This window comes from Zalophus californianus, chromosome 10 (genome assembly GCF_009762305.2).
Source record: "Zalophus californianus isolate mZalCal1 chromosome 10, mZalCal1.pri.v2, whole genome shotgun sequence".
Classification (NCBI taxonomy): Eukaryota; Metazoa; Chordata; class Mammalia; order Carnivora; family Otariidae; genus Zalophus; species Zalophus californianus.
In genome coordinates, this window is record NC_045604.1 from 62,892,950 (window position 1) to 62,919,342 (window position 26,393).

General features: G+C 48.5%; 1 protein-coding gene across 3 annotated transcripts in view; it reads left to right on the plus strand.

Annotated features, from left to right (window-relative positions):
* SDCCAG8 (SHH signaling and ciliogenesis regulator SDCCAG8) overlaps positions 1-26,393 on the plus strand; it is a 232,566-nt gene that overhangs the window by 193,464 nt on the left and 12,709 nt on the right. The window contains exons 17-18 of one of the 3 annotated variants that reach the window (XM_027610401.2): positions 5,447-5,581; positions 6,940-6,971. The exons of the other annotated variants lie outside the window; for them this stretch is intronic. Coding sequence (XP_027466202.1) covers positions 5,447-5,576 — 130 coding nt within the window. The 3' untranslated portion in view covers positions 5,577-5,581; positions 6,940-6,971. Of the gene's footprint in view, positions 1-5,446; positions 5,582-6,939; positions 6,972-26,393 lie in introns of those variants that run through there. 3 annotated transcript variants of the gene reach the window in all.

A 26,393-nucleotide genomic window follows, 5' to 3' on the forward strand; every position in this document is an offset into this window, starting at 1 on the left:
GCCAGGGAAAGTAGTTTACTTTTTGTTTTTGGTGAGAGGGAGGTTCTTTCTTTCTTTTCTTTTTATTTTGAGGGGCAGTCTTCCATCTTTATCCCCTCTTTCTCATTGTGCTTTTCCTGGACCTTTTATTATGTTTTTATTTAACTTCCTGTTGTGGAATTGGGCTGGGGCTGGGGGGCAGAGTTCAGCCTGAAGGTCTTTTGGTGTAGATGCTATATTTTTAATAAATGTGAAATACGCTCATCGCGCTGTCTTCTAAAGAACGTTTGTTTTTTAAGGGTCTTTGTGCATTCATCTGGGGAAAAAAAAGCAACCAAATCTGCTCTGTTCAAATTCCAAATTCTAGGGGAGCAGATTGTCACAGAATATACAGAGATGAACTTCCAAAAATGAAAACGGATGGGGGAATCATAGGTATTCATCACACATGCTAAAAACATTAGTGCTTGGGAGTAATAAATGGGCGTCCTGCTTTATCACAATTAGTTTATCGATTATTTCCTTAATTTTCTTTATGGAAAGAATCCTACGAATATTCAAGTTCAGCCTGTGCCTCCTGTGTTGATCCTGGAGACACAAAGGAAGTTTCATTCTCCGTGTCCAATCAACAGTGAAAATGAGCACAAAACTAGAGATAAGTCACGTAAAGGTCCTCATTGTTTCATAGTTGGTTTTGCATCCAAGGCACGGTTCTTTCTTTTTAAATCTAATATAGCAGCCGTGCAGAAGATATAGAGAGAGAATCTACCCTTCAAGTAAAAACGCCTTGGCTTTGCCTGGTCTCCATATTTATAATGGCTTCCCCCCGTTGACGGGCATCGTGCGTTGAGAAATGGTGTTTTAAATGCAGTGTATTTATTTCTGAACTTTCTGCTGGTGGCAGTCTTTGTACAAACATGACATTTGTAATGCTGGTGGTTGATGTCAAAGTACAGTCTCTAAGTTTGCTGTTGGCATTAGTTTTAGAAAGCTTCTGTACTTAACATATTGATCGAAGTCACTCAAAATTGATTCTTAAAAGAGAGATCATTTCTGTGTTTGTGTAATTGCAACCTCATGCATGCTTTATGAATTTCGCTTGGCCCTCTCCATCCCCTCGGTTAAGTGGTTATCAGAGGTGGTTATCATCACTTACAACATGAGCAAAGCAAGAGACAGAGGCTCTGTTGACTTGCACTGACTGAGCCCGCATTTGCCGCTGGACTGGCATGCGTTTTCTTCTCTTTTTGACTACAATACCCAACGGATCTCTCTCTGTCAGAAATAACAGCATCAAGTATCCTGGTAGGGATGGAGATCTCTCTGTAGGAAGCTTCAGGATTGATCCTGCAGTGAGGTCTCAAGAGGTACAAGACACAGCTTGATTTGATTTTGACTTTTGTGTGGGTCTGACCAAGTCACTAATTTTAGGAGCATACTTCTCATGAAGAAGTCTGGCTATTCAAGATGAAGATCTTAAGATCTTTGCTATAAGAGAAATTCATCCACACCTTCAGCCTCACAGACCCTGTCTCTATTCTCATTTTGTGCCTTAAGGGTTCTTGGTTCCAGACTTGCTGACCTCCAGTTTCCATGATTTGACAGCCATTACACATTGTGCTAAACCTCTCCCTACCGTATACGAATTTTCTGGCACACCTTATGATAATGATGATTATTACAGACTACATAATTACACAACGTAATAAATATGTAATAACTTATCATTATAATTATCATTATTATAGCAGTAGCTAACCTTAGATAGTACTTACTATGTACCGGCCATTGTTCTTGTTAACACGTCTAATTCTTATATCAGTCCTGTGAAGCAAGTACTACTCAAGAAACTGAGGCACAGGGGGGTCACGCAGGTACTACCTGATGGAGGTGGAACCCAAATCCCCACAGCGTTGCTTCCACATCTATGAAGAAGGGATGCTGATGTGAAGAACCTTAGGAATATGTTAGCTCCCATGATAGTAATTTTTATTTATTTATTTACTTATTTATTTATTATTTTTGAAGATTTATTTATTTATTTTAGAGAGAGAGCGAGCGAGTGTGGGGCAGGGGGAGGGGCAGAGGAAGAGAGAGAATCCTAAGCAGACTCCCCTCTGAGCACGGGGCTCGATCTCAAGACCCTGAGAGTATGACCTGAGCACAAATGAAGAGTCAGACACATTCTCTGTGTTCTCTGAGCTGCTGTCCTGCCCCGAAACCACAACTGTGGTCCCACAAGGAGCATCTGGTCAGTTTCTGAATTGAGCCCCAACATGCGTGATGTCAGTGTTGCGTACATATCTTACACCTGAGTACCCCATGTCTCCGTGTGAAAATCTGACGTACTGATCGATGGGAAAAATGTGGTAGAGAGCCTAAAATAGTCACACTCTCAGATATGTTTCTGTGACCTTAAATTCAAGGCAGGTTGATGAATAATGAGAGGGAAAAGAAGAGTAGCAATAATTTGAAATAAGGGAATGGCAGGAAGGGCAATTCAGTGAAATCCTTTTTCCCCATAATAAAAAAAGTCGTTGCTAAGTATTGACAGTTTACTGTGACGTCACACTCGGTGCCCTACAACAGGTCTGCCTGACTGCGGAGCCTGCGCGTTCTCTACAGCTTTCTGCCTCTGACAGGGATGATGGTCCTAGTGGACCCAGTGGCCATCAGGGGCTTGTCAAAATGCAGTCAGGTAGGGTCCCGAGAAGTGTTGCCAGGAACAAAAGTCACTGGAAGTATGGAGGAGCCTCACAAAAAGGCTACTGGGGGACAATGGGTGTGCATGAAAGAAAAAAATACATGTGCTCGCACAAGCACCAAGAGAAGGTGATGGTGATACACTCAGGAAGGCAGTGAGTTTCTCGTCTGTTCACATGGGCTGTTGAGCAAGTTTACTGCTTCCCAGGTCTTACCACTCAGGGGCGGTGGGGTAAGCCTTGTGCCACCACGTATCGCTGTCACACCAGGCTTTATAGCCTGTTTGTCACAGTACGTTGCTCCTTTTATAGGCTCTGTCTCCTTTCTGTCACTGTGGTAATGTTCACGTTCTGGATCTGGGTAGAGCCACGGGGCTGTTCTTCATCAGCGTGGCACAAATCAGACTTATGAAAAAATCTATTTCACAGAGCAATGTATCAGGTATTAATAATGTGCATATATCATATATAAGCATATATATATTTTTTTTCTTTTTTGGTCACCCAATACAGAGGCCTCTACCTAAGGCACAATAAAGAGACACATTTTTTTTCTTTTTCACAAGATGCATGGTTTCTTATTTTAAACCAAGTTTGTGCCCTGAGCACTCCTTTGTCTCGGAGGGTCTCGAGCACAATTGTCAGCGTTCCTGAGGCTGCAGGTGAGGATGGAACCAGTGTCAGCCCGGAATGATCCATCCAGGCATGCTTAACTGGCAAAGTGACTCATCACCACCTTAATACCACAAAGCCCAGAAATGTCCTCTCCTCCGAAAGTTGACGCAGCTCAGTCTTGGGGAACATCTAATTGGACATTTTAACCCAGACAAAGATGTTTTGGAGGATTAGCAGCCCAAACCTCCATTCCCAGGAGCTGGAGGAATTGTAGGTCCCGTTGGGGCAGTGGGGAGGTGTGCAAAATGCCAAGGGCGCACGTCGGTCGTTAAGAGTCCGGTGACAAGGCTCGGGGTGAGCGCGGGACTTTCTTTCAGTGATGTCACGGTCACTCAGAGAAGCTCCCAATGCCCAGTCTTGCCGGGGGGGGGGGGGGTCCTTTCTCCTGTGTCCTATTTGTGTGCACTGCCCCGGCCCACTTGGCGGGCTCGCTGCATCTCTCAGGGGGTTGAAGTCAGCGGCCCTTGGCCTGTGCCTTCCAGCTCACCTGAGGGGAACCGGGATTCCCAGTGAGGCACTGCCTGTTGTATCTTAGTGCTTAATTATTATACCTATTTAATGCCACTTAGAACATTGTCAGCTGTTGGGAAAGGGTAATTATCACTAGTCAAATGAAAAACACTTTTTTGGCTGCCTTACGGATACACATTTTACTGGTACCTTGATACATAATGAAGCCTGATAGCAAAACTTTTGCTTGTCTCTTCTTCGAGCCACAGCTGCTTCCCTGCTAAATTCATCCCATCTGTCTTCCCTTCCGTGAAGCTGTAGGCAGTAGAACATAAGTACAGAAGCAGTTCAGTGCTATTTTGGATAAACATAGCTGAAATTTGAATCTTTGCCATTTGCGATGCACACATTTTGTTTTACTGCTGTAAAGAGAGCTGTCAAAATACAACTACATGGATAATTTACTAAAATACAGTCAAATATAAGGTTGATCAAAGAGAAAGTAGAGTGGGTCAGCCCGACTGTTCCCATGTGTGCTCTGAAAGGTGCCCTAGCCTCGCCATCCCGTGCGCGCAGCTTGGGGAAGGCTGCAGCTCTGCTCTCTTTGTTTTAATCCCGCAGGGTGGCTCCAGGAGCTAGAGTTCCTTCTAAGTGTCTGTGGCTTGACTCGCAGAGTCCTTGAGAGGCTTTAGAAGTCCATTTTCTTAGTCTCCAAAAAATGTGCTTCGATGGGAAACATTTTCTCTTGGCACATCCAGTCACATTGGAACTACATTACCATTCTGCTGTGTTTTGAAACTGATTGCATTGAAACCTTTGTTACCAGCGAGACAGTCCATTTTATTTCCATCCTACTCTATTTCAGGGTTATTGGTGCATATAAACGGACCGTTGTGCCTTTTTTTTTTTTTTTTTTTTGGTCATCAGTAGTACACGATGCTGTGGCACCAGTGGATCTTTCTTGAATGAATTCATCTTAAGTCAAAGACCGCTCGCCTGCACCTGGGCCCTCCACTGGCACACCTGTTTGCTGCCTTCCTTACCCATGTGCAAGGGTCTTTCTAGAGGCGCTGTAACCTCGGTGAGGGGAGGGGCCGTTAGACACTGTGGCCAGCGCTCAAAAACTGTGATCGGAATGCTGTTTGCACAAAGCTGAGTCATGTCATTGAGATGACATGACTAAGTGACCCCTCAGTCTCAATCAGAGTAGCTTAGATTTAACTTGCCTCCTTGCCACAGCGAAGTTTTGCTTCTAGCACTTTCCCAGAAGCATCTTTGCAAAATTCCCGCAAATCCGGATCCTGTTAACAACTACACGACCTCCTTGGAGTGAAATCCTATCGGTCTTGTTCTCCCCCATTTCTCAGTACCCACGAGAGAGGACATTGTAGGTGTTGGGTAAATGTTTGCTGAGCAAATGAATGTTGTGGTCTTTTCTTCACATTGTGCTAAAGTCCCTGCCTCTTGGTCAGCTAGAAAACACAGGCATCTATAGTGCGTATGGTATTTAAACAGCTTTAGCGAAATCGTAGTGCTGCTGGGTCTCCAGCTGCTGCCAATGAAATTGTTTTCCTAGAAAGTTCCCCAAGGCCTTCTCTGCACCAAGGCATTGCCCTTTCTCTCATCTGGTTTTCTTTTAGGGGGATAAAAAAAAGCCCACGTTCTTCAGAAGACAAAAGCAGCATGACTTCGACAAATGCAACTAACTCTCTACTTCAGCTAAAGGTGGAAATGGCAGCTTTTGCCAGTGGTTCTTTAAAAGAGTTATAAAGAGGGTGAGCAAATCTTTAAATTCACACTGTGGTGCCATCTGATTTCAGGCCAGTAGGTGCTTTCTAAGTGCAATCTGTGATGGCCGGCATTAACAATTCCTTCTTTGATTTAACACCTACCCATGGCACGCTGTGCACTGGACACTGTGGGTACCAGTAAGAACCAGCCGCTGCTCACAAGGGACTGACCTTTTAGTGCTGGACACAGTTCTGCTGCACGGCCGTAAGAGCCATAATGTGGAACACAGAAGAAGGAACAGGTAGGGGGAGATTAGATCAGGCTTTGCAAGAGGAGTGATTTTTGACCCCTAAGGAGAGCAGTGTGTATGTAGAGAGTTAAAAACAAAAACAAAAACAAAGACAAAACAAAACAAAAAATGCACTTTTTCTAATAAGATTCTATGAATTCCCCACTTTGGAAGATCGTTTTAGACTTAAGACCCAAGATGAGAAGTAGCATGTGACTTCCGTCTGACCTCCCTTATATTCCCAATGTCCAGGCATGGTTCTATGCCTCGTTGGACCTCCTGGTGGCTCAGTCCACTAGCCTGGAGTGTCCCTGGGGCCGTCTAGCCAAGGCCGTCCTGACTCACACACTCCTTATAATGCCTGTAGAGCACAACCCAATCACAGTGTGGGTCTCTGAGCAGATTTTTAACTTGGGAGGGAGAAAATAATATACATAACAAACAATGTTCTCTGTGGTAACATTACTCATTTAACTCAGCAGATGATGAGTTTTGTGAGTTCTTCAGTAATTCATTGACACCTTCTCCCCATCTTTATGATAATTCTAGAGCCTGTGCTTTTGACTCCATTTGCATGGGAGGTACTCTCTGCCATCCTTGATGGGGAAGATAACGAGACCATTCTGCCACATGGGCACATGCCCACACAGGATATTTAAAAAGCCATATATCCTGGAAATACCTGTCCGTGCAATCAGTGTGAACTCTCAGTGTTCCTATGAGAGCCAGCAGGTGTCGGGGATTATTGTCTAGAGAGAAGGCTGGAAATAACCCTTTGTTCAGAACCTTGTAAAGAAAGTTGGGTTGCCATGGTCAGAGTCCCTTGACCCAACATTGCTGACAGGATTGGACAAAATGGTATTCATAGAGGGAAACAAAAGTGGCTAGCAAGAGTTAACATGACCCTGATGAACACCTGACCTTCAGCGTAATATTGATTTTTGGAGATTTCCATTTAAAGCACGTGGTGGTATCAGTGGTACTTAAACTATTTTTTATTCCTGAATATCGCACACTTTGGCTTTTCGGTCATACCAGCTTGCACGCATATTCCCCTTCTCCGGGTTCGGCTAGTTGCTATGTGGTGAACCCGCCTCTTTGTTTTCCTGATAGGTCACCACTTAGGGATTCCGTCTTGTCTTCAAGTACATGACCACAAGCACTGAGTGGATTCACCTCACTACCAGTTGATTTGAATCAAGTGTCAAAGACCGGTGCATAGTTGTCTGAGACTAAACTTAATAGTTCATTGTACAAGTAAGCCTGCTCCCCCTTAGCTAACTGGGATGCCAGGGAATTACTAAAAAAATCTAATTAATACACATTATTAAACATATTTACACACACTGAACTATTTCAAACCAATAATGCTGGAATAAAGACAAAATAATACTGTGTATTTACATAACACCATAACACCTCTCATTCGAGAAATCTCAAGCCTTCGCTAACTTACTAAGCTGAACAACACCCCACAAGGTGTGTCGGAAGTAAGGTAGAACAAAACAAGAAGCTGAAGAAAGGAGAGAAGCAAGTGTGCTTGCAGAGGGTGGTTAAGACTGTTGGGGAGCCCCTTGGCATTTGAGTTCAAGTCCCCCCCCAGGTACGAGAGCATGGACCAATTGTGGATTTTGCCTCCTCATCTGGCCATGTGGCCCATTGCATAACTTTCCCTAGACCCAACTAAATATAATTTCTTATTTTTTCCCCCTTAGCCAGAATTTTTTTTACCAGAGTGTGCCAGTCTACTTTCCAGAAATGCCCCGAGGTGGTCAGACATGGCTAAGTCAGCGGGAAGGGTGTTGGTGAGCCCTGGTCTCCCCTGGCAGGGTCAGAGTTGATGGGAAGGTCAGGGTTGATGCCACGTCCAGCACCTCCCAAAACAGGACTGGCCCAGCACAGTGAGCACAGAGAACGTTCCAGGACTTCTGTGGAGCACCTGAGGCAGCCCTGGAGCTCGGTGCGGTCGAGTGCCAGAACCCGTGTGAACACAAGAATATAAACAGGCCAATGGGAATAGTGAACTACACACTTAGATTTTTAAATAGCATACATTAGCATCTTGGAATGAATTTTGAATCTGATATTCTACTGGATTTCCAGAAAGTTTGGTGCTGGGATTTAGTACTCATTTGGTTATGCTCCACACTGAATTTATTCACCTGCTCCTTTGAGGAGAAAGAGGAACTTTCTCTCTGTAAGTCTTTCCCACAGTAATGCCTTGATTGTGGCTTAACCTTTCAGATTTGGGGATAATTTAGGTGTCACAGATACCCACGATAGGATAGCTTTCAGACACTATAATTTACGTGTCTCTGAAATGTAATAAATAGAGCTTTGTCTGGGTTTGGGAAATAATGTTTTCTTCCCAAACAGCTGTTCATTTGTATTAACAATTTCCTCTCTCTGGCAAGACAGTGTGTCTGTTTTATATCTAATCTTGTCTCCCATCACGTTAGCTGCGTTCACCCCCTTTTTGTGGTAGTGGTTTTCGTATCCCTGAGCACCGTGGGCAGATGACAGAACTGACCTCCGGGGCTTCGAGAAGAGAAGCTACCACTTGGCGTTTCCCTAGCTTATCCCAGGTCAGGCCGGCCCTGCATACTTCGTGGGGCTGCTGATCTCACTGCCTTCTCATTCCATCTGAGACCAAATGGCTGGTGAACAAATCTATTAACCCCTTCTTCAACTGGCAAAGCAAGAGATCCTTGGTTTTTAACTTGGAGGGCCCTAGGGAGCCCCCAAAGAGGCAGTTTCTGAGGCTGTGATAAGGTAGTCACAGCCAACTGTGGGCTCTGGCCACGAGGGCTCCCCAAATATATCAGATACTGGCCCTCTCCTCAAAGAGCTCACAACCCATCCAGGCCTACCCAAGACTTTTGCACGTGGGGAAAAGGAAGCAGGGGATCACGGGCGTGAGAATAGGAGTATCAGATAAAATCTCCCAACAATCTTGCGAGATGGACTGGTGGGACGAGTTTGGTAACAATTACACTTTACTTTGAAGACATTTGGGCACAGAGAGGCTAAGGAGCACCCAATTCCCATGGCTGGTAGGCTGAGAAGCGTACCCTTTGCTGCTCAATGTCTCTGAGGGTCATCGGAGGGAAGGGTAGTTAAGAGTGTGCCTTCTGAACCCAGATGGCTGGGCTTCAAATACCGGCTCCGCCCACTTCTGGGCTGTGTGTTTGGGGCAAGCTACTTAACGGGGGGGGTGGCCTCAACGTCTCCATCTATACACTTATGGCAATGGTGTTAGGTATCTCTCGGGGTTCTTAAGAGGATTGAGTGAATTAATACCCAGAAATGTTCAGAACAGTGCCTGGCACGTAGTAAGTACTCAACCAACATCAGCTGTGTGAGTTGCTTAAGTGCTCAGCATGGAGAACAACGTAATCAGAGCTCATACGTGCCCCACGAGGTGGGTGTGTGTTAAATAGGTCCTCCACACACCTTCAGCTAAGTTAGAATAAAACAGTGTTTTTGTTCTCGTGCTATAATATAATCCAGGACTCCTCCAGCCATTGAAATTAATGAAGGACAAACAGTTCACAGCGTCTGCCTCTGGGGAACGTGGTCTCGCTCTCAGGGGGAACGCTTAATATGCCGGGCTCCACTCCTGACAGATCAGGGTGCTGCCTCACGAAGGATGCATTCCAGAATACTCTTGAGAGACTTCCATCCTTTACGTTTGAAACCCGTGGGGCACTTTGTGTTTCTACAGCGCTCAGTTCCAAGTATCACACCTCCCTTCACAATGTCTTATGCTCAGACCCTCCTGGAAGAGGCTATTGACTGCTGACTGAACACGTGACCAAAGATTGCTGCATTTGGAAGCATCACAGTGATAGCAAAGGTGGGTGGGTGGTTAAAATCCTATTCCATTTTGAACTGGGTTGAAGTCCACCATGAAACAGTGCCTTTGGAAATCAGTCCGGGTCCAGTCAGATGAGGGAGAGAGCAGAGGCTGGGGGTTACAGCTCCTGGGGTCCCCCTGCCCCAGAAGCCAAAGGAGAGATGCAGGAAGAGCTCGGGGCTTTGTTTGGGGAGCACTGTCTTCTTAGGCACATATGTGCGCCACAGCTCCCATGGCCCCACGTCAGCATCTGATCAGCAGCCTCCAAATGTTCTAGCATCCCTAGCAGAGGATTTGGATTTGGAAGCCTTCTACTGATAGTTAATTTGTACTGAAAGACTATTCTCTTGATAAGAAATTTCTGACAATCTCGGTGATGTTACGCTAGATCCCAAGCATATAATGAGAGCGCTGTCGGTGTGTGTTTCTGTGTGCAGTGCATTCAAATGCACGTGTCGCGTCCTGCTGTAATTTTTCACTGTGCTATCGGGAGCACCCAGCATTCGGGCTCTGGAAGAGTGCACATAAACACACAGGAGTCTGGACACACCGCGGACCCTGTAGAATTTCCCAGCAGACGTGGACATTTGGTGGAGACAAGGAATTTTATGCTAGGAAACTTCGTTGTCTAACATCCAGTAGTTTTAGTTAAGTTGCACACAAGGACAACGTGGTAGAGACAAAGGAGCGCCAGATTTTAAACAGAGAGATTTGGCTTTTAGTCCTGCCTTTTAGCCATTTTACAGCTATTGTTAGGATCATGGGTTCAGAAGACAGACCTGGGATTGCCTTCTAGCTCTGCACTTACTGTGTGAGTTAGGCAAGATATTGGTGGCATCTCCGATAAAATGAGGATCACAATAGTAGCAATAATACCTTATTTTAAAAGGTTGCTATTAATGATTTAAAAATGGCTGGAAAGGCACTTAGCACAGTAACTGTACAGAGGAAAGGATTAATAAATAATAATAGCTCATATTGTTGATTGCTTTAGTTATTATTTTTTTAAAGATTTTACTTATTTATTTGAGAGAGAGAGAGAGAGAGCACAAGCAGGGGGAGGGGCAGAAGGAGAGGGAGAAGCAGGCTCCCCGCTGAGCAGGGAGCCCGACCTCGACCCCAGGATCATGACCTGAGCTGAAGGCAGACACTTAACTGACTGAGCCACCCAGGCGCCCCAATGTTATTTTATTATTGAATCTTCATTCATTTGATAGAAGAAACACTTACTACATTCCAGGGCTGTTTTCAGAGTTAGGTAAGCACATGTATGTGGAAGCACCTTGCATATGCTCTAAAGCACTTTATTGAAAATATTAATAATAATGATCGTATTTTCACTTATTGAGAATCTACTAAGTGCCAGGCACTTTACACACTGTCTCTAATTCTCCAAATAGGCCTGGGAGGTAGTAGAATATTGGAAATGAAACAAGCTGTAAATGGGATCCTGCTCAGATTTCAACCTAGATTTTTTTTTTAAATTCAGAGTCATCACTCTACATAGCTGCATCTCAATGGTAACAACAGAATTGTCAATAATAGTTTATTGTTCCTGTTGATAATAGAATAGTGCTCCCGGCATCTAGTCTGAGCCATGGTGCCATCATCAAATGGTATAACATACGCTGCGTGTATTTTACATTAAAACGTATGATTTTGATGAAAGGCATTCACTACACACTCACAGACTTGCGTCTGTGTCCACCCATGAAGCCCGGGGCTAGGAAGTGAGTTCCAGAAAGCAGGAATGTGTCCCGGAGACCTAGGCAGCAGCTGTGTGGTCGGGAAGACTCACGCTGTCCCCAAGGGGGATGATCTGAAGGGCATACTTTTTGGATGGCTGCACTCTGAAACTTTCATCATAACATTCAATGCTTTTTTAGTCGCTCCTCATGTTTTTACATTTCACTTACATGAATTTTCATTCATGGTGTAGATTACAAGTAAACGGAATTTACAACTTGGTGCCCCCGCTTGCGTACCAGTGTGAACTAGCTTGTTGCTCGCCAGCTGACAGTGGTCTGTCAGGTGGCCACCCCAGAGCCGGGGCAGACCCCCCAGGAGGGTGGGGGCATCTGGGCAGCAGTGTCCCTGCACACCTGGAGCCTACTGGACTTGGGGAGACCGGCAGTCCTACCTACACAGCCTTGCTGAAGTTCTGCTGCTTTTTTAATCCTCCCTAAGCCTCAGCCTCCACATCTATGAAATCCAAAGACTAATATGCATCCCTTAGAGTTTCCAAGCAGGTAACGCGCTCAGCACTTAAACTGCGGAGCTTCCTTTGCCACCCTTCTTTGACTTATGAATAAAAAAGGTCAACTTTGCAACAGTGGGATATTTGGTGTGCTTTTTTACCAGCTCTCGTTTCCACGGACTTGGAAAACCACGCGTGGTCCACCAACACACGGTTCAAACACATTTACAAGAAGGTCGGAAACTTAGCTTTTCCGCTGTGGCTGAGTGGTGGCCCCGGTCGGGCTGCCCCATCTGCAGAGGGCTCTCTGTCCGGGTGCGGAGGGAAGGTCCCAGCTGTCCCTGTCACCGAGGCTGTAGTGACTGCTCCTCACCCCCACTCTTCAGCGTCCTGGTCCTGATCACTCACATGCGTCCACCAGGTTTAACTTTTTAGTTTGGAAGAAACCCATCATTTTCACCTATGTCTTTCTGATTCCTGGCCTGATAAAATATTTTAGAATATTCTCCCAACCCTTCCCCCCTCCCCCAACTGCTCTAAGTTACAAATGGCCAGATTTCAGTCATCAGGAGAGTAGAATGTATTATTTTTTTGCAGCCTGTCTTTCTGGGGGCCGGATTCCAAGGAGGCAGCCCATGCGCTCACAGGCCAGGAGAGCCAGGATTTCAACAGTGTCGACAATCTTTGCTCATCACACCGAAAAGCAGTGTGTCGGTGCCGGCTCATTAGCATACAGCCGCGCCGTGCTTGCTAACAAAGCAGGCTCTGGGTATCTGCTAGTTTCGCAGCTTGTCTGTCTTCCTTGACCGAAAAGGAGAGGAGAAATATCTTCAGGCAAGGGTGCTGTCCCTCTCCGGGGGGGCAAGTAAGCATCACAAGGATTCCCAGAGGGAGAGCTTTGAAGTGGTTTGCAAGTCATCATGCTTTGGAAAAGGGGAGACCAGCCATCCTTTGTTTTTCTAATCTTGTTTTAAGATCAGGACGAGCAAACAGATCGCCATGTTGTCAAGTGAAAAACCGAGAGAGTCCTGAATAATTCCCGATCATCCCTTTAATAGTTTTGTTTCGTTAGGCAGCTTCCAAAGAAATAACTCTCTGTGGGCAGAGGTACACAGGCATGCCCTCCTCTCGGTCTGTCTCTCTACCCCTCTTTTGTTAGGGGGATGGAGGGGAAGAAGAAACGTACAAGCAGATGTGCTGCTAGATCTACAGGCTTCTGCCAACCATATGGCATCTTAAAGAAAGATGGTTGGAGCGTCTGGATTAGCAAAGAGTCGGGATGGGAAGCCATGTGTCGTGTTGGTACAGGCAGTTGCTTGAGCTCTCTCTAAATGGCTTCAGGAGATTGTGTAATGGAACAAATGGTCCTGCGAGCCCAGGAACAGCCTTGCCGCTGCTGGAGAGGCAATCGGCCCTCGGGCGGGTACTGCTTCCCTTTTTTCTCCCCCCGTGTTCTGTAGTCTTCTTTTAGGGTTCTTCGAACTCCCAGAACTGACTCAGAACTTTGCAACTTCGAATGATGCCCCCGGCTCTTCCCGCCTGGATGTCTGCCTGAACGCTCGTCTCTCTCCGACCTGGGAATTAATGAGGCTCGGGTCCTGCTCCCTCTGTGGGGGGCTCCCGGTGCAGCACCCCCAGCCTCCCGCACCTCCTGACAGAGGCCTTTCCCCCAGAAGTGGCCGGACTATGAGGATTTGTGTCCTCCCCACCAGAATTTCCAGAAACCCCAAGAGATGGAAACTCTCTCGTTCCTTAGTGGGGTCAGCTCAGAGTTTTATGTGGTCCCAGGGGCTGAGCACCTAAGAGATTGTCCCTTCGCTATTTTGGATCTCGCATGTGACATTTTAAAAAAATTATACAAATTCCATAGCAGTGGATTCTTTGGACTTTTCGGTGACACATGCCATTTACTGAGCACTCTCACTGACCTCAGGACTCTACTCCCCGATACAAAGTGTAAATGTAAGTTTAAGAGTTGACACACTGTGATTCTACAGGATTTTATCTGTGGTCAAGTTCTCTGTCCCTTCTTGTTTTGAGAGATGGAGGCAGAAGGAGCCCAGAGACCTCCCAGAGAGAGCACATCTTTGGACTTGTTCTCTTGGCCAAGCCCTTTGGACATTCCAGCTGCATTCTAGGGCCAACAGATCTTATTTTGTTGTCATTTCAGAGCCTCTGCATATACAATGCAACATCTCTAACTGCTGGGAAGTTGGGTCTGCCCCCTCAGGGGAATGGATGACCGACTCCAGGCGCCATGCTGTATCATACATTGTGGTTCCCGGGAGGTGCAAAGAGTAGCTGATTCAGTAAAAGAACTGGTCGATTTTTCTGGCCAGATGATCAAACCAGTTTGACGACCTAGCCGGATGGGTCGGTGGGAGTCCCCGGTCGGTGCTTGGTTTGCGCTGCACACCTAGGGAGCCGAGAGCACTGGACCAGAACACCTCCTTCGTGGTTTGAGCTGCCACCTCCCTGATGAGAGGTGGGGAGCCCAACTGGACAGGCCCCAGAGAATGGGAGCAAGTAAGAGGTTACAAAAGTGTAAGCTCTGGTCAACTGTAGGAAATAGGAAGCTACCTTGTTTACTGCAACTTCTATCAAAGGTACTTTGGGCAGTGAAAATACAGTGTAGTTTATTTTGCTTCGTAATGATGCAAAGGCTTCCCACCCCCCCACAAAAGAAAGGCAACCTAGAGCATGTGGGACTGGGCTCCAGTGGGAGGAAAGGGCACAGCGTCTAGAAAATCTGAACATGTCTTCACCCTGTCATCGTTTTTGTGTACTTGCGGCTGAGGCAGATGATTTTCACTGTCTGACACGGGGTCATCTGAGAATCACTTGGGGATCGTTACCAATTTCTTTCATAAATATTTTCTGCAAGGATACCCATGTCGCCCAGAAATTTCGGATAAAGTGCTATTTCATTTCTGTGAATTCTTTGTATTAAAAAATCATTCCTATCTCATGTATACAGGTTAAAAAACACATTCCTTTGTGTGCCCCCCCCCCCCCCGCTCCACCCCCAGGGCTCATTTCACGCTGGACACCTTAAGTGTTAGGCTGTTCTTACTTTGTTTTCTTAATGTAGGATCTGGGGCAAGGAAGGAGGGGCGCAGAGGGGGAAGTGTAATTTTAATTGTTATCTACCAATTGGAAGAAATTACCACTTTAATCCCTTTCACCATCCAAGTGTACATGGGCCCAAATTTGTCAGCATTAGAATTTCTTGAAACAATGCAATTAAACTGCAACATATTTCCTAACATTCTTAATTAAGACAGTAGCTGAAAAATGTAGATTAACAGAAGTTACTGTTTTTATCAACACATTTTCTTTCCCGCCACCGTCACACCCCCTCCCCCATCCCGTTTTGCTTTAAATGTCTGATGTCAGTTTCGTCCACATGTACATTATGCACATGGCACCGAAGAAACAAAGTAAAAAATTCTCTTTTAATTCTGAGCTGCATGCCCAGCGCCACATGCACTGTCTGTTACATGTCGCTTCTTATGAGGTTCATGCTGGGAGTTTCTTTTTAAAGGCAAAGTGTTTCTGAAGGAAAGAGTTCAGGTTGCGCAGATTGTGTTAGAAAAACCCCACTCTCTCCGAGTGGAATTAATATACTGATTATTCTGTGCAGGCTCAAACTGGCAGCGTGTGCAAAAGTTCAAGAGTATCTGGGAATTGAAATATGGACAAGAATCCGAGAGAGTGAGTGCAGACAAAGCAATGGGAAGTACTATTTAGAAGTGAAACTGAGGTAACCTTAAAAGGATGCAGAGGGAATTTAAGTAAGAACAACTGTGTCATAGAGCAGCACTCGCTTAAATTATTTCTACGGAATCAGAAAGTCCTGTTTCTCAGGGCACATTTTAGGACAGATCGTAAAAAACAGTTGGGTCATTGGACAATAACGGGAGGCGGATAAAGCAGTGTCATTCCCAGCACCTTTTAACTTTCATTTCCTTGAGTTCTTCAGATGTGTGTGGCACTTTAAATTAAGTGACAGGAGCAGCTTAATCACTAATAGAAATTAAAGCGGGCTCTAGTATTTCTTCGGCCTATGGGCCAAGATGTTTTTCCTGTTCAAATCTGAGTCCTCCACGAACACCAACAAACGATTCGTGTTTGGTTTATGAATAAGGACATGTAAGAAAAGCAAAGACAGTCACGGAGCACCTTTCCCGTCCCAAGGAAACCAAACTTTGTTCACATTGCTGCTCACGGGAAAGAAATGGGGACGTGAGCTTGCAGTTAATGAGGCTTTCGCCCATCTCTGTTCTCGAACGCCACGTCGGCTTAATCCTCTCCTTCCGCCAAAGAGCAGAGCCCCGCGCGCCCCGCGGAGCCGCCCGGGCCCCGCAGCAGGTGCGGACGCCGCCCCGCCCCCGCCCTCCCGCCGGCCGCAGCCCGGAGGGCGGGGGCAGGCGGGGAGCCGGCGGCGGCGCGGCCCCGAGAGCCGGGCGCCGCCCCCCGCCCCCCTGCAGCAGGGGCGGCCCCCGGCCCCGGGCGCGCTCGGAGGCGGCCCGAGAGCAGGTGCAGGTGCGCGGCGGGCGCGCGAGGAAGTGGCCAGCGCGCGGTGGGAGGCGGGCTGCGAGCTCCCGGGCGCTCCCGACGCGGTCCAGGGGATTTCGCTACAACTCTCAGTTGAAGCCTCTCTTTGGCAACCTCTAAGATTTGGAGGGGGGAGGGGTGTACATATGACAACTACTACCTTCTGTTTGGCCGTTGCTCTTTTCTAAAGCAGGAAATTATCCCTGGGGATGATTTAGTTGCAGGGTCCTCCCATTCCTTGAGAGTCAGGGGTCGGGAGGATGTCCATATTCCACACCTACACCTCTTAAAATGCCGGTTTGCAGCCCGTGGGGAGAGGCACTGGCAGGGTAAGGCTGTCCCCAACCTCCCACCACCGTCCCTCAACACAGGCCCTGCTGCCTGTCCTCTACCCCCTTACCTCCCGCAGCAATTGGTGGTTCCCTCTGTTACCGGCTCACCACCACCAGGGAACAGGCCTATAGAGATTGAATGCTGTACGGAAGATTTAGCATACCTGGGGTTTCTTCTTCTTAAAGCCTGGGCACTGCTGCCCACAGAGGATTCCTAGTCTAGCCAGCAGGAGCTCACTAGGGGGCCATTACAGAGGGTGGCTGTGGGGTCAGGGCCTGAGCTCCCAGGAAGGCTCCACCTTCCCTTTCTTCTTTTCTGTTTGTCTCATTCAGGAAATCTTAATTTAGGAAGGCTATTTATTTTGCTGGTTAGGAACACCCACCCAACTGCCATACAAAGAAAACTCCTGACCCTCTCTGTGACCACCCCGTGGGGATTCTCCCAGGACCCTGATTTGAACCCTGTCTCCCCTGCTATCTCAAGGACTGCACGCTTTGGACACATAGCTGGCTTCTGGTTGGAGCACCTAAGAGTTGATTGATGACAGGGAGGCGGGTGGTAGCCTTTCTTATTCCAGAGCAATCTTAATATTCGTTCTCCCTGCCCCCTTTCTCAGGGCCACAGCGGTTTCCTGAGCAACTTGGGGCATTTTCTCTACTGGTCCCCTTTTTAAAAAAATAGAGGAAGGAGTGTTGGAAGCCTAGACTGGTTCTCTTGCCACTTTTAAAATTCATCATTTCATAGCCCAAACATTAAACCGTGTATGGAATTGGTTCTTTCTCCCCCACCATGGCATGCAACCGGCAGGATTGGACTCTTCCTTCTGCTGCCCAAGCCCACCGGAAAGCAGACGAGTTCTCCAGCAGGCCTCCGCACTCTGCTCCGCCGGCCCTTCGAGCTGGAAGACTTCTGCCACCACATTATCCCAACACTCATCACTGTGTGGAGGACCCCCTTTTACTAAATGATTTATTACTCTTAGCAGAATTCCTTTGGCTGCAGATTTTATTTCTGAGCCACTCTGTTCAGCTCAATTGGTCGCCTTCAGTTACCGTGGCAACCAGCAGATGGGGTTCTTTGACAAGGGTCAGCGGGGAGGCTGCCTGGGTATAGACTCTAGACGGAAGAGGAGCTAAATAAAAAGCTTTCAGCATTGACAGTTCCGTAGTGGATGGCCAGGAGTACTTATCAAATTACTTGCTTTAAAACGTAATTAAGATGTGTGCCAATCAGCGTACCCTAATGATCTGGTTACTTAGGGGCCGTGGGCTCGCTCTTACTCGATCACACCTCTGTGATCAATTCGCCCCCAAGGATGGTCAAATGTGAAGGAAACAGAGACAAGCTCAGGACAGTGTGAACCTGCTAAGTCCAGGACCACTCCCAGAGGGTTGAGCGTCTGGAAGCACCAGGGGGACCTCGCTGGAATCCTCAGGCAAACACCACACTGCTGCGGAAACTCCAGAGGGTTGGGGGCGCCTGGGTGGCACAGTCGGTTAAGCGTCTGACTCTTGGTTTCGGCTCAGGTCATGATCTCGCGGTCGTGGGATTGAGGCCTGCACTGGGCTCCGTGCTCAGCACAGCATCTGCTTGAGCTTCTCATTCCCTCCCCCTCTGCTCCTCCCCCTCCTCAAATAAATAAAATCTTTAAAAAAAAAAAAAACTCAAGAGGGCAACTGGGCAGGAACCTCATGCATTCCGATAGTTCCATGCCTGCTTTTAAGACACTTTGATTGCGGGCGCCTGGGTGGCTCAGTTGCTTAAGCGACTGCCTTCGGCTCAGGTCATGATCCTGGAGTCCCGGGATCGAGTCCCGCATCAGGCTCCCTGCTCAGCAGGGAGTCTGCTTCTCCCTCTAACCCTCCCCCCCTCTCATGTACTCTCTTTCTCTCATTCTCGCTCTCTCAAATAAATAAATCTTAAAAAAAAGACACTTTGCCTTACAAATCATATTCATCAAAATAAAACTGATCTTTTAATTGTGCCAGATAGAGGGTACTAAATAGACATTGTATCTAAGTGCAAAGGATCTTTTCGGTGAAAGAGGAAAAGGCACATTTTGGGATCAGTTGACAAAATTGGAAATCAATAGGTTAGATAAAGGTATTATATCCTTGTTGTGGTTACTGCAGTTGATAATATACTATGGTCTACAAGAGTGTCTTTATCATTAGGATGTACACTGAGGTCTAGGTTCAAGGGATTTGCTGTCAGATGGCTCCGAAAGCAATCAAAAATATATGTGTGTCGGGGGGGGAGAGGGAGGGGGAGAGCAGAATAATAAATGAGTTTAAATGATAACAGTAGGTGAATTTGGGTAAAGGGTATGTGGGATTCTTTGTACTATTGTTGCAACTTTTCATAAGCATGATATTATTTCCAAATAAACAGTTTTTAAAAAGTTTAGGTTTAGGTAAGGAATGATATGAGAGGCAGTCTGGCTTTTTCTGCTAGGACTTCTAAATGGCCATGAGCCAGATGCAGCCTGGATTCTACTCCACAAACATTGGGATTTTCAACCGTTTTCAGTCCTCTGTCTCATTTCATTTTGCCCAGTGGAGCTGGGCTCTCCCTCACTGCTTCTGCTTTGAAAAGAGCCGGCCAGGGACGCCTGGGTGGCTCAGTCGGTTAAGTGACTGCCTTCGGCTCGGGTCGTGATCCCGGCGTCCTGGGATTGGGTCCCGCACTGGGCTCCTTGCTCGGTGGGGAGCCTGCTTCTCCCTCTGCCTGCCTCTCCCCCTGCTTGTGTTCTGTCTCTCTCTCTCTGACAAATAAATAAATAAATAAATAAATAAATAAATAAATAAAATCTTAAAAAAAAAAAAAAAGAGCCGGCGAAAGGTGTCTGAGGCTTAAAGCAAGGAATCCCCTGGGTTCTTTAGAGGCTAAGATTCTTGACGCATCAGCTCTGGCCCCTGCTGTTTCGTGGTGCAGGATCCCTTCTTCCTGCCAGGCCCTCCAAGGAGATCACAAGCTTGGCCCGTGTCACATAGCACTTGCTCTTTGGGATGACAAGGCAGTGATGCAGCAGATGTTCTCAGTGTTCTGTGGGGAAGCTGAGGCTCATTTCCAGGGAAAGCTCTGTTTTCAGCAGTTGTTGGTCTGTGAGAGAGCCAGGGTGACAGTGTCCGAGGCTGCAGGGACATGGGGAGCCGGCTGGCAGCAAGCTTCCCACGTGGGTCTCCGGAGCTCTGGGCCTCCTGTTTGTGCATCCTTCATGCCCACACCAGTCTGGACTAGTCAGTGTGGTGTCCAGGCTGAAGAGTCCACAAACTGGTTGGTGACAAGATAAAAACAGAAACAGTGTTTAGAAATTATTTTTTTAAGATTTTATTTGAGAGAGAGCGTGAGCACAAGCAAGGCAGAGGGGCAGAGGGAGAGGGAGAAGCAGGCTTCCCGCTGAGCAAGGAGCCCGATGCGGGGCTCGATCCGAGGACCCTGGGATCACGACCTGAGCCGGAGGCAGACGCCTAACCGGCTGAGCCCCCCGGCGCAGCATGTTTAGAAATTCTTATAGCCGTCAGTGCAGCAGTGTCTCATGGTCCCAAAACTCTACGTCAGCAATAGTGTTGAAGTATAAAAAGGAACAAAAAGCAAAGCCCAAACTGGCTCCCTCCCCCGAGCCAGGTGGCAGAGTGCTGGCCGAGGGGCTCCCCCACCCCCAGGCCTCAGAGAGTGAGTCACCCTTTTCAAGGTCCTTACCTAAAATCTGTATTTTTTGTAATATGGAATAGAAGTCAGGCCTTTTTCAAAAGGATTCAGAAATGCTTCCAAGGGCACTGGGTTTGGAGTCAAGAGACATGGGTTTCGGTCCCAGATTTACTACACACAGGCTGTGTGACCGCGGGTTCACCGTCAGGGGCTGGACTGAATGACCACTAAGTGCCTCTCAGCTCTCACATGGCCTGATCCTTCTGAAGAGAAGAGCAGGGCCTTTCCCCCACTGGCTGCCCTACGTGGCCCCTGGTTCCACTTCCACAAGGAGCCAAGGCTGACTGCAAATTTGAGGGAGTGAAAAACTAAAGGGACGCCACAGGAGCATAAATTCCCTTGGCTGGGAATGTAAACTCTCCCCAGAATTGCAGGACATTTAGAATGAATGACTCTGTTATAATCACTGTAGAACAGGGTGGATTTGAGCAAAGGAAGTTTGAATGGCAAAGCAACCATCGAAACTGCCTTCATGTTCTAAGTGAGGGTGACCAGCAGCTAGAATATGTTCCAGACTCCTCACCACTTGGCTTCTTCTTGCTGACTCTGTGCAGCCACGTTAATGAGATGGAATTATGGAAATTGTGGCAAGCGATTTTCAAGTATTGGAACCAAGTGTACAGCTTTGCATGAAGATGGCTTTATTCACCACAGTTCATTACCTAGAGCACTTAGGAGGGTGATTGGATTTTCAAACTTGAACTTGGGCAATGGGTGTTGTTAGGACCAGAGCTGGCTGCAGGGTTTGAAGATGGGGACACAGCAAGGCTGTGTAGAGTCCCGGCACTGTGGGATCATGACTCTGTCATCCCCGAGCCCAGCGGCTGGCAAACTTTCTCTTTAAAGGGTCAAGTCGTCAACATTCCATGGAATGTTCGCATCGCAAAACATTATTTTTCCTGCAATTCTTTAAATTAGTCATTTAAAAATGTAAAAACCAACCTTAACTGGCAGACTGTACAAAAACAGGCAGCGGATGGGCCCTGGGGTGTGATGTTTGCTGACCCCTGTTCTAGCTTATTCTCTCATTTCACGTGGGAGGAAACTCAACATGATCACGTGCTTTGCTTAACTTCTCATGACTCACATCCAAGCTTGGGAGTAGACTGTGACAGTTTTCATTTGCACAGTTGGCCGTTCAAGGATCAAAGTTGGAGCCACAGAAAAAACAATTATTCTCCATGAGAACTCACTTTGCATGTGGGAATAATACTGGGAATTACCGCCTGCCAGTAGTTCCTGCACGTGAGAAGGTACGAGAATCACCCAGGGGTCCTCTGAAAACTTTTACTGCTGGGCCCCACCCCAGAGCTGCTGATTCAGGAGGTCTGGAGGTATTCTCTTCTCAGTTCCAGAAATGGAGAATGTGAGGTTGACGAAGATCTAGCCTCCTGCCTGAGGAGAATAGGTAGTTCGTGGTGGGAGTTTGAAGTCATGTCTCCACATCCAAGTGCAGCGGTCACTCGTCTGTTGGAGGATTCTTTTAAGTTAGTGGTGAATTTCAGTAGCATATTTCAAGTTTATTAATGTGTATGTTATGCTCTTTCGAAGTTATCACATATGAAAGCATAGTGATACTATAGATGAAATCACAGGTCTTCTCTTTTGTATAAACAGTATCCATTGGTAAGTAGTTCATTCATTCTGATGCGTTTATCCAGCACCTCGCTAAGTGCTGCGGATGGAGAGCTGAACGAAACCCCATTCCTGTCCTTGGGGAACCCGAGTGAGTTCGGTGGGAGTGGCAGACAAACCACGACGATAGTAAGTGGATGGGAGCACAGTGGGTTGGCTGGGATGGTGGGCTGCGGAAAGATCGGGAGAGTTGAGGGGCCAGTCTTCAGAGCCAGGAGTCTGAGCCCTATGGATCGGAAGGGCGAGGGAGGAGGTGACTGGAGGTGGTCCCACCCATGACAGAGAGACACAGAGTGAGGAGCATGTCCTCCGTGCCATGGTCATCCTGGAGTTGTCTGAGCCTAGTTCTGTGCCTGGCTTTTCTCAAGCAAGAAGGGATACCTACCTTTTGCTATTGTTAGGAGGGTTAAATGAGTTAGCGAATGTAAAATGTTTACTACTCGCTGGGAATAGTAGAGAAGTGAGTGCATCTTTTATGGTCAGATATTTGCACCCTTTAAATCCGTATGTTGTTTGAAAACCATTCTTCATTTCCATGAGGAGGCCCCCTGTTCCAGTGAAATCGTGGGTCGGATCATTTGAGAACACTTATCTAAGAAGGGGAGGGCAAATCTTTACTATAGCCAGAGTGACCAAAGGAAGGGGCGCTGGTCTGAAAACATTTTAGGAGGAAGGACATTTGACCACCACCCGAACCCAAACCAAAACAACACAAAAAAAGGAAGAAAGAGAAAAAAAGAAAGACCCCACAGTAGTCGGTAGGAAGCTGCCGGGTGAAATTATTGCGGGAAACGTAAACCTCTTATCTAAAAAACCTGTATTTATGGGGATACTGGCCACCTCTGGAGGAAGAAGGGGGAGGGCCTGGGGATGATCACATGGGCGGTGGCCCCTGGGTGCTGGTACCAGCCTCACGAGTGTTCATTTGATTAGTATAGCCATAACTTATTTACACACTGCATATATTTTGTATGTATCACATACAACATAAAAAATTTAAATATATGTACTCACTTGCTTTCACAGTATTCACAGCAAATGAGTGTCTGAAGCATAGGACCAGAGCCGGCAGCTCACAGGGCTTCTGTTTTGCATAAGATATTTTACCCAGCACACTCAGCTCTACAAAGTTGTTTTCTATTGCACCACTTGCTCCATCTTATCCTGAAGTCTTGCATATTTAAAAAAAAAAAAAAGTTGGTTGTGATCATGCCGGCAGGGTGCGGCGGGGAGGATCGCTGTTGGATCAATAGAGCAGTGTCCAGGCCCAGCGCACAGAGCAGCCCCCTCACATCTGATCTGGGGGCTTCGGAAACCCACGCTTGTTCCCATGGTAACCGTGGCCCCCCACCCGGCCCCCCTGCCCGGAGCCTTTGCCCCGGCCAGCCCGTGCTGACCCCTCTGCTCTGCCCCAGCCTAGCTGCAGCTGCTCTCCCTCACCCCAGGCCCCCGACTCCTGCCCGGTGGTGGCGGTTACACACCCACAGGTCCTTAAGGAAATGGGCCCTGCCCCTGCAGTCAGGGTGGCAAGCCCAGCCTGGGGTAGACAGTGGCCCGCAGGGGCCCTTCCTCACAGACTGGCTGAGCCCTCGGTGCCCTCAAGGGCAAGGGCGCACCAGCTGCCTCCTGGGGAGGGCTGGCTGCCTGCCCCGGGCCGGCCTGGCCGTGGCTCTGCTGGGTGCCGCGAGTGCACAGGGCAGATGCCAAGTATGTCCCGGGGGCATCTGGGAGGGACGGAATAGCTGCCCGGTCCAGAGATGAGCTGCGCGCAGGCCTTGGGTAAGAAGGTCCGAGTTAGAGATTGAGCTCTGGAATCGGACGCTTACCCCCTCTCTCCCCTGCCGTGTGTGGTTCGCAGGCTGTCAGGGGCTCCTTTTCGCAGGAGAGCCTGCTGCCCAGACAGACTCCAAAGTAGGCCCAGGGAGGGCGGCCCCAGTCTCTCCTCTAATTCCTCCGTGCCATGGGGAAGAAATGGCTCAAAACAAGGGACCCAAACAGAACAAGAAATTGCAAGCTCTCAGAATGACACTTACACTGAGAGCTGAACCTTGAAAATAGGAGGGGTCCCACTCCAGGTGGAGGGACCCCCCCAGTGCCGAGAACATACGCGGGAGAGCAGAGGGGCATCTGGGTGGCTGGAGAGCAGGAGTCCTTGCAGGGCCAAGATGGGGTGAGATCGTCCAAAGGGTCATTCAGGGTGCCTGTGTCCATGTGAGAAGGCTCTCCCTCAGCTTGGCCTTCATGCCCCTGCCCCTGGCCAGTGCGCCCACCCTTCCTAGCAGCTCCATGGCCACCACCCCATCACCTTGCTTCTTTTCTCAGCAAACACCTGTGCCCTCCGAACCAGGGCAGAACGGGAAGGCTGCGGAGCAGGGGTTTCCCCTTGCTCGCCCGGCTGGCCTACCCCCTTGCCTCAGGGCGGGGGGGGGGGTTGGTGAGGGCCCCAGTCTCTGCTGCGGGTGCCCCCCCCCCCCGCTTGGGGGAGCCTGGCGCCTTTGCCTCAAGGAGTTTCCCTCCTTCCTGCCCACCGGCTCAAGCCCCTTCCATCCTCGGCACCCCTCCGGCTCCCTTGCCCTCAGCCAAGCCTCTCTCCCCCTCTCCAGAAGGGTCTCCCCTCTTCCCTCCCTATAAGCGGGCTTCCACCCACCTCCCTACTGACGGGGCGGGCAGCTGGGGCCAGCCGGCCCACGATCTGTTCCAGTACCAAGTGGCATCTCACGCAAAGGCCCCCTCTTCCTCCTGGAAAGCGTCTCCTCCCTTAAGCTCCAGGTCCTTCTCTCCTGGCTGTCCTCCCTCCTCTCGGTCAGTCGTTGGTCTCCGTGGCTTGATGGCTCCCGGGCCCCTGCTAGCCTGTAAATGTGGCCGATCCCCAAGGCCCTGCCCTGGCCCACTGCAGCAGATGTGCAAAGCTGGTAGCCTCCAGGGGGCTTGGATGCCTATATAGAGATTTTTAAATATTTTATTTATTTATTTGAGAGAGAGAGAGAGAGAGAGAGAGCACCCAAGCAGTGGGAGGAGCAGAGGAAGAGGGACAGACAGGCTCCCCGCTGAGCATGGAGTCCAACTGGGGGCTCGATCCCAGGACCCCAACATCACAACATGAGCAGAAACAAAGAGTTGGACGCTCAACCTACTGAGCCACCCAGGCACCCCAAGGACACCTGTATTTTGAACAAACTTGAAAACCTCTGCCAGGCTTTCCTGGGTGAATCTTGCCCCGCATTCACGGCCACACCTCTCAGCAGGTGTAGCCCACATAGCTGGACATCCAGCCAGACCTGTCCCAGGCCCCAGGCCGCCTACCTGCTCGGTGGGTGCGCGGCTCACAGGTACCTCCCCCTGACTCCAGAACTTCTACCCCAGGCCTGTCCCTCCTCCCATCCTCTCTTTCCTGGTGCAGGGACCACTACTGCCCTGAGGACCAGGTCCACGTCTGTTGGCTTGGCTGCAGAGCTTGCTGGGGCCAGCATCACTAACACTGTGAGCAGCCTGTGGACTCTGGTCCAGCCACACCACCCACTCTCGGTTCTTGGACAGCAGGCCTTTGCAGCACCCCTTCTCCTGTGGGGAGCCCCCACCCCCCCCAAAGACAATACCCATTCCTCTTTCGCATCCTGACTTACCGGCCGTGTGGCCTGAACCAGCCCTTATCCTGTCTGTGCCTGGGTTTCCTCATCCTTAAAGTGGGGATAAGACTAGTTCCTGCCTTGTGGGGTGGTCGTGAGCACTTAGTGCGGGGCCTGGCATGTGGTCAGCACTCTGGAGATGGTCTGTTTCCTGGGTAGGTGCCAGCACCCTGGACCCCACGCTTGCCCAGTGCCCACTGGTTTCCCTGCTTTTACCTGGTCTAGTTCAAGTGCCGAAACTTTTCCTTTTCCACAGCTGGTCTCTCCTTAATTGGCTGGGAGCCCCACCCCCCCCACCTCCCACCTACCCCCACCTCCAACAACCGCCCTCCCGCCCCGCTGCCTCCAGGGACCAGTTGTAATTCCTGATGTATTTCCAGCATCTACCCTATAGTACTTGACCCATGAGAGGTGCTTACCAAGGAAGGGTTGACCGGTTGATTTGTTGAATTAACTCAATGAACGAACCATTCCTTAACAGTAGTTAAGAACACCTCCGAGTTCGAGTGCTTCGTGTATGGTTTTGTGCAAGTTCACTGAACCTCTCAGCATCAGTTTCTCATCTGTAAAATGGGACGTTAGCACCTACCTTTTAATTCAATAATCCGTGCGGGGGGACTAAGCTCAGGGCTCAGTAAATGTTAGCCGTGGC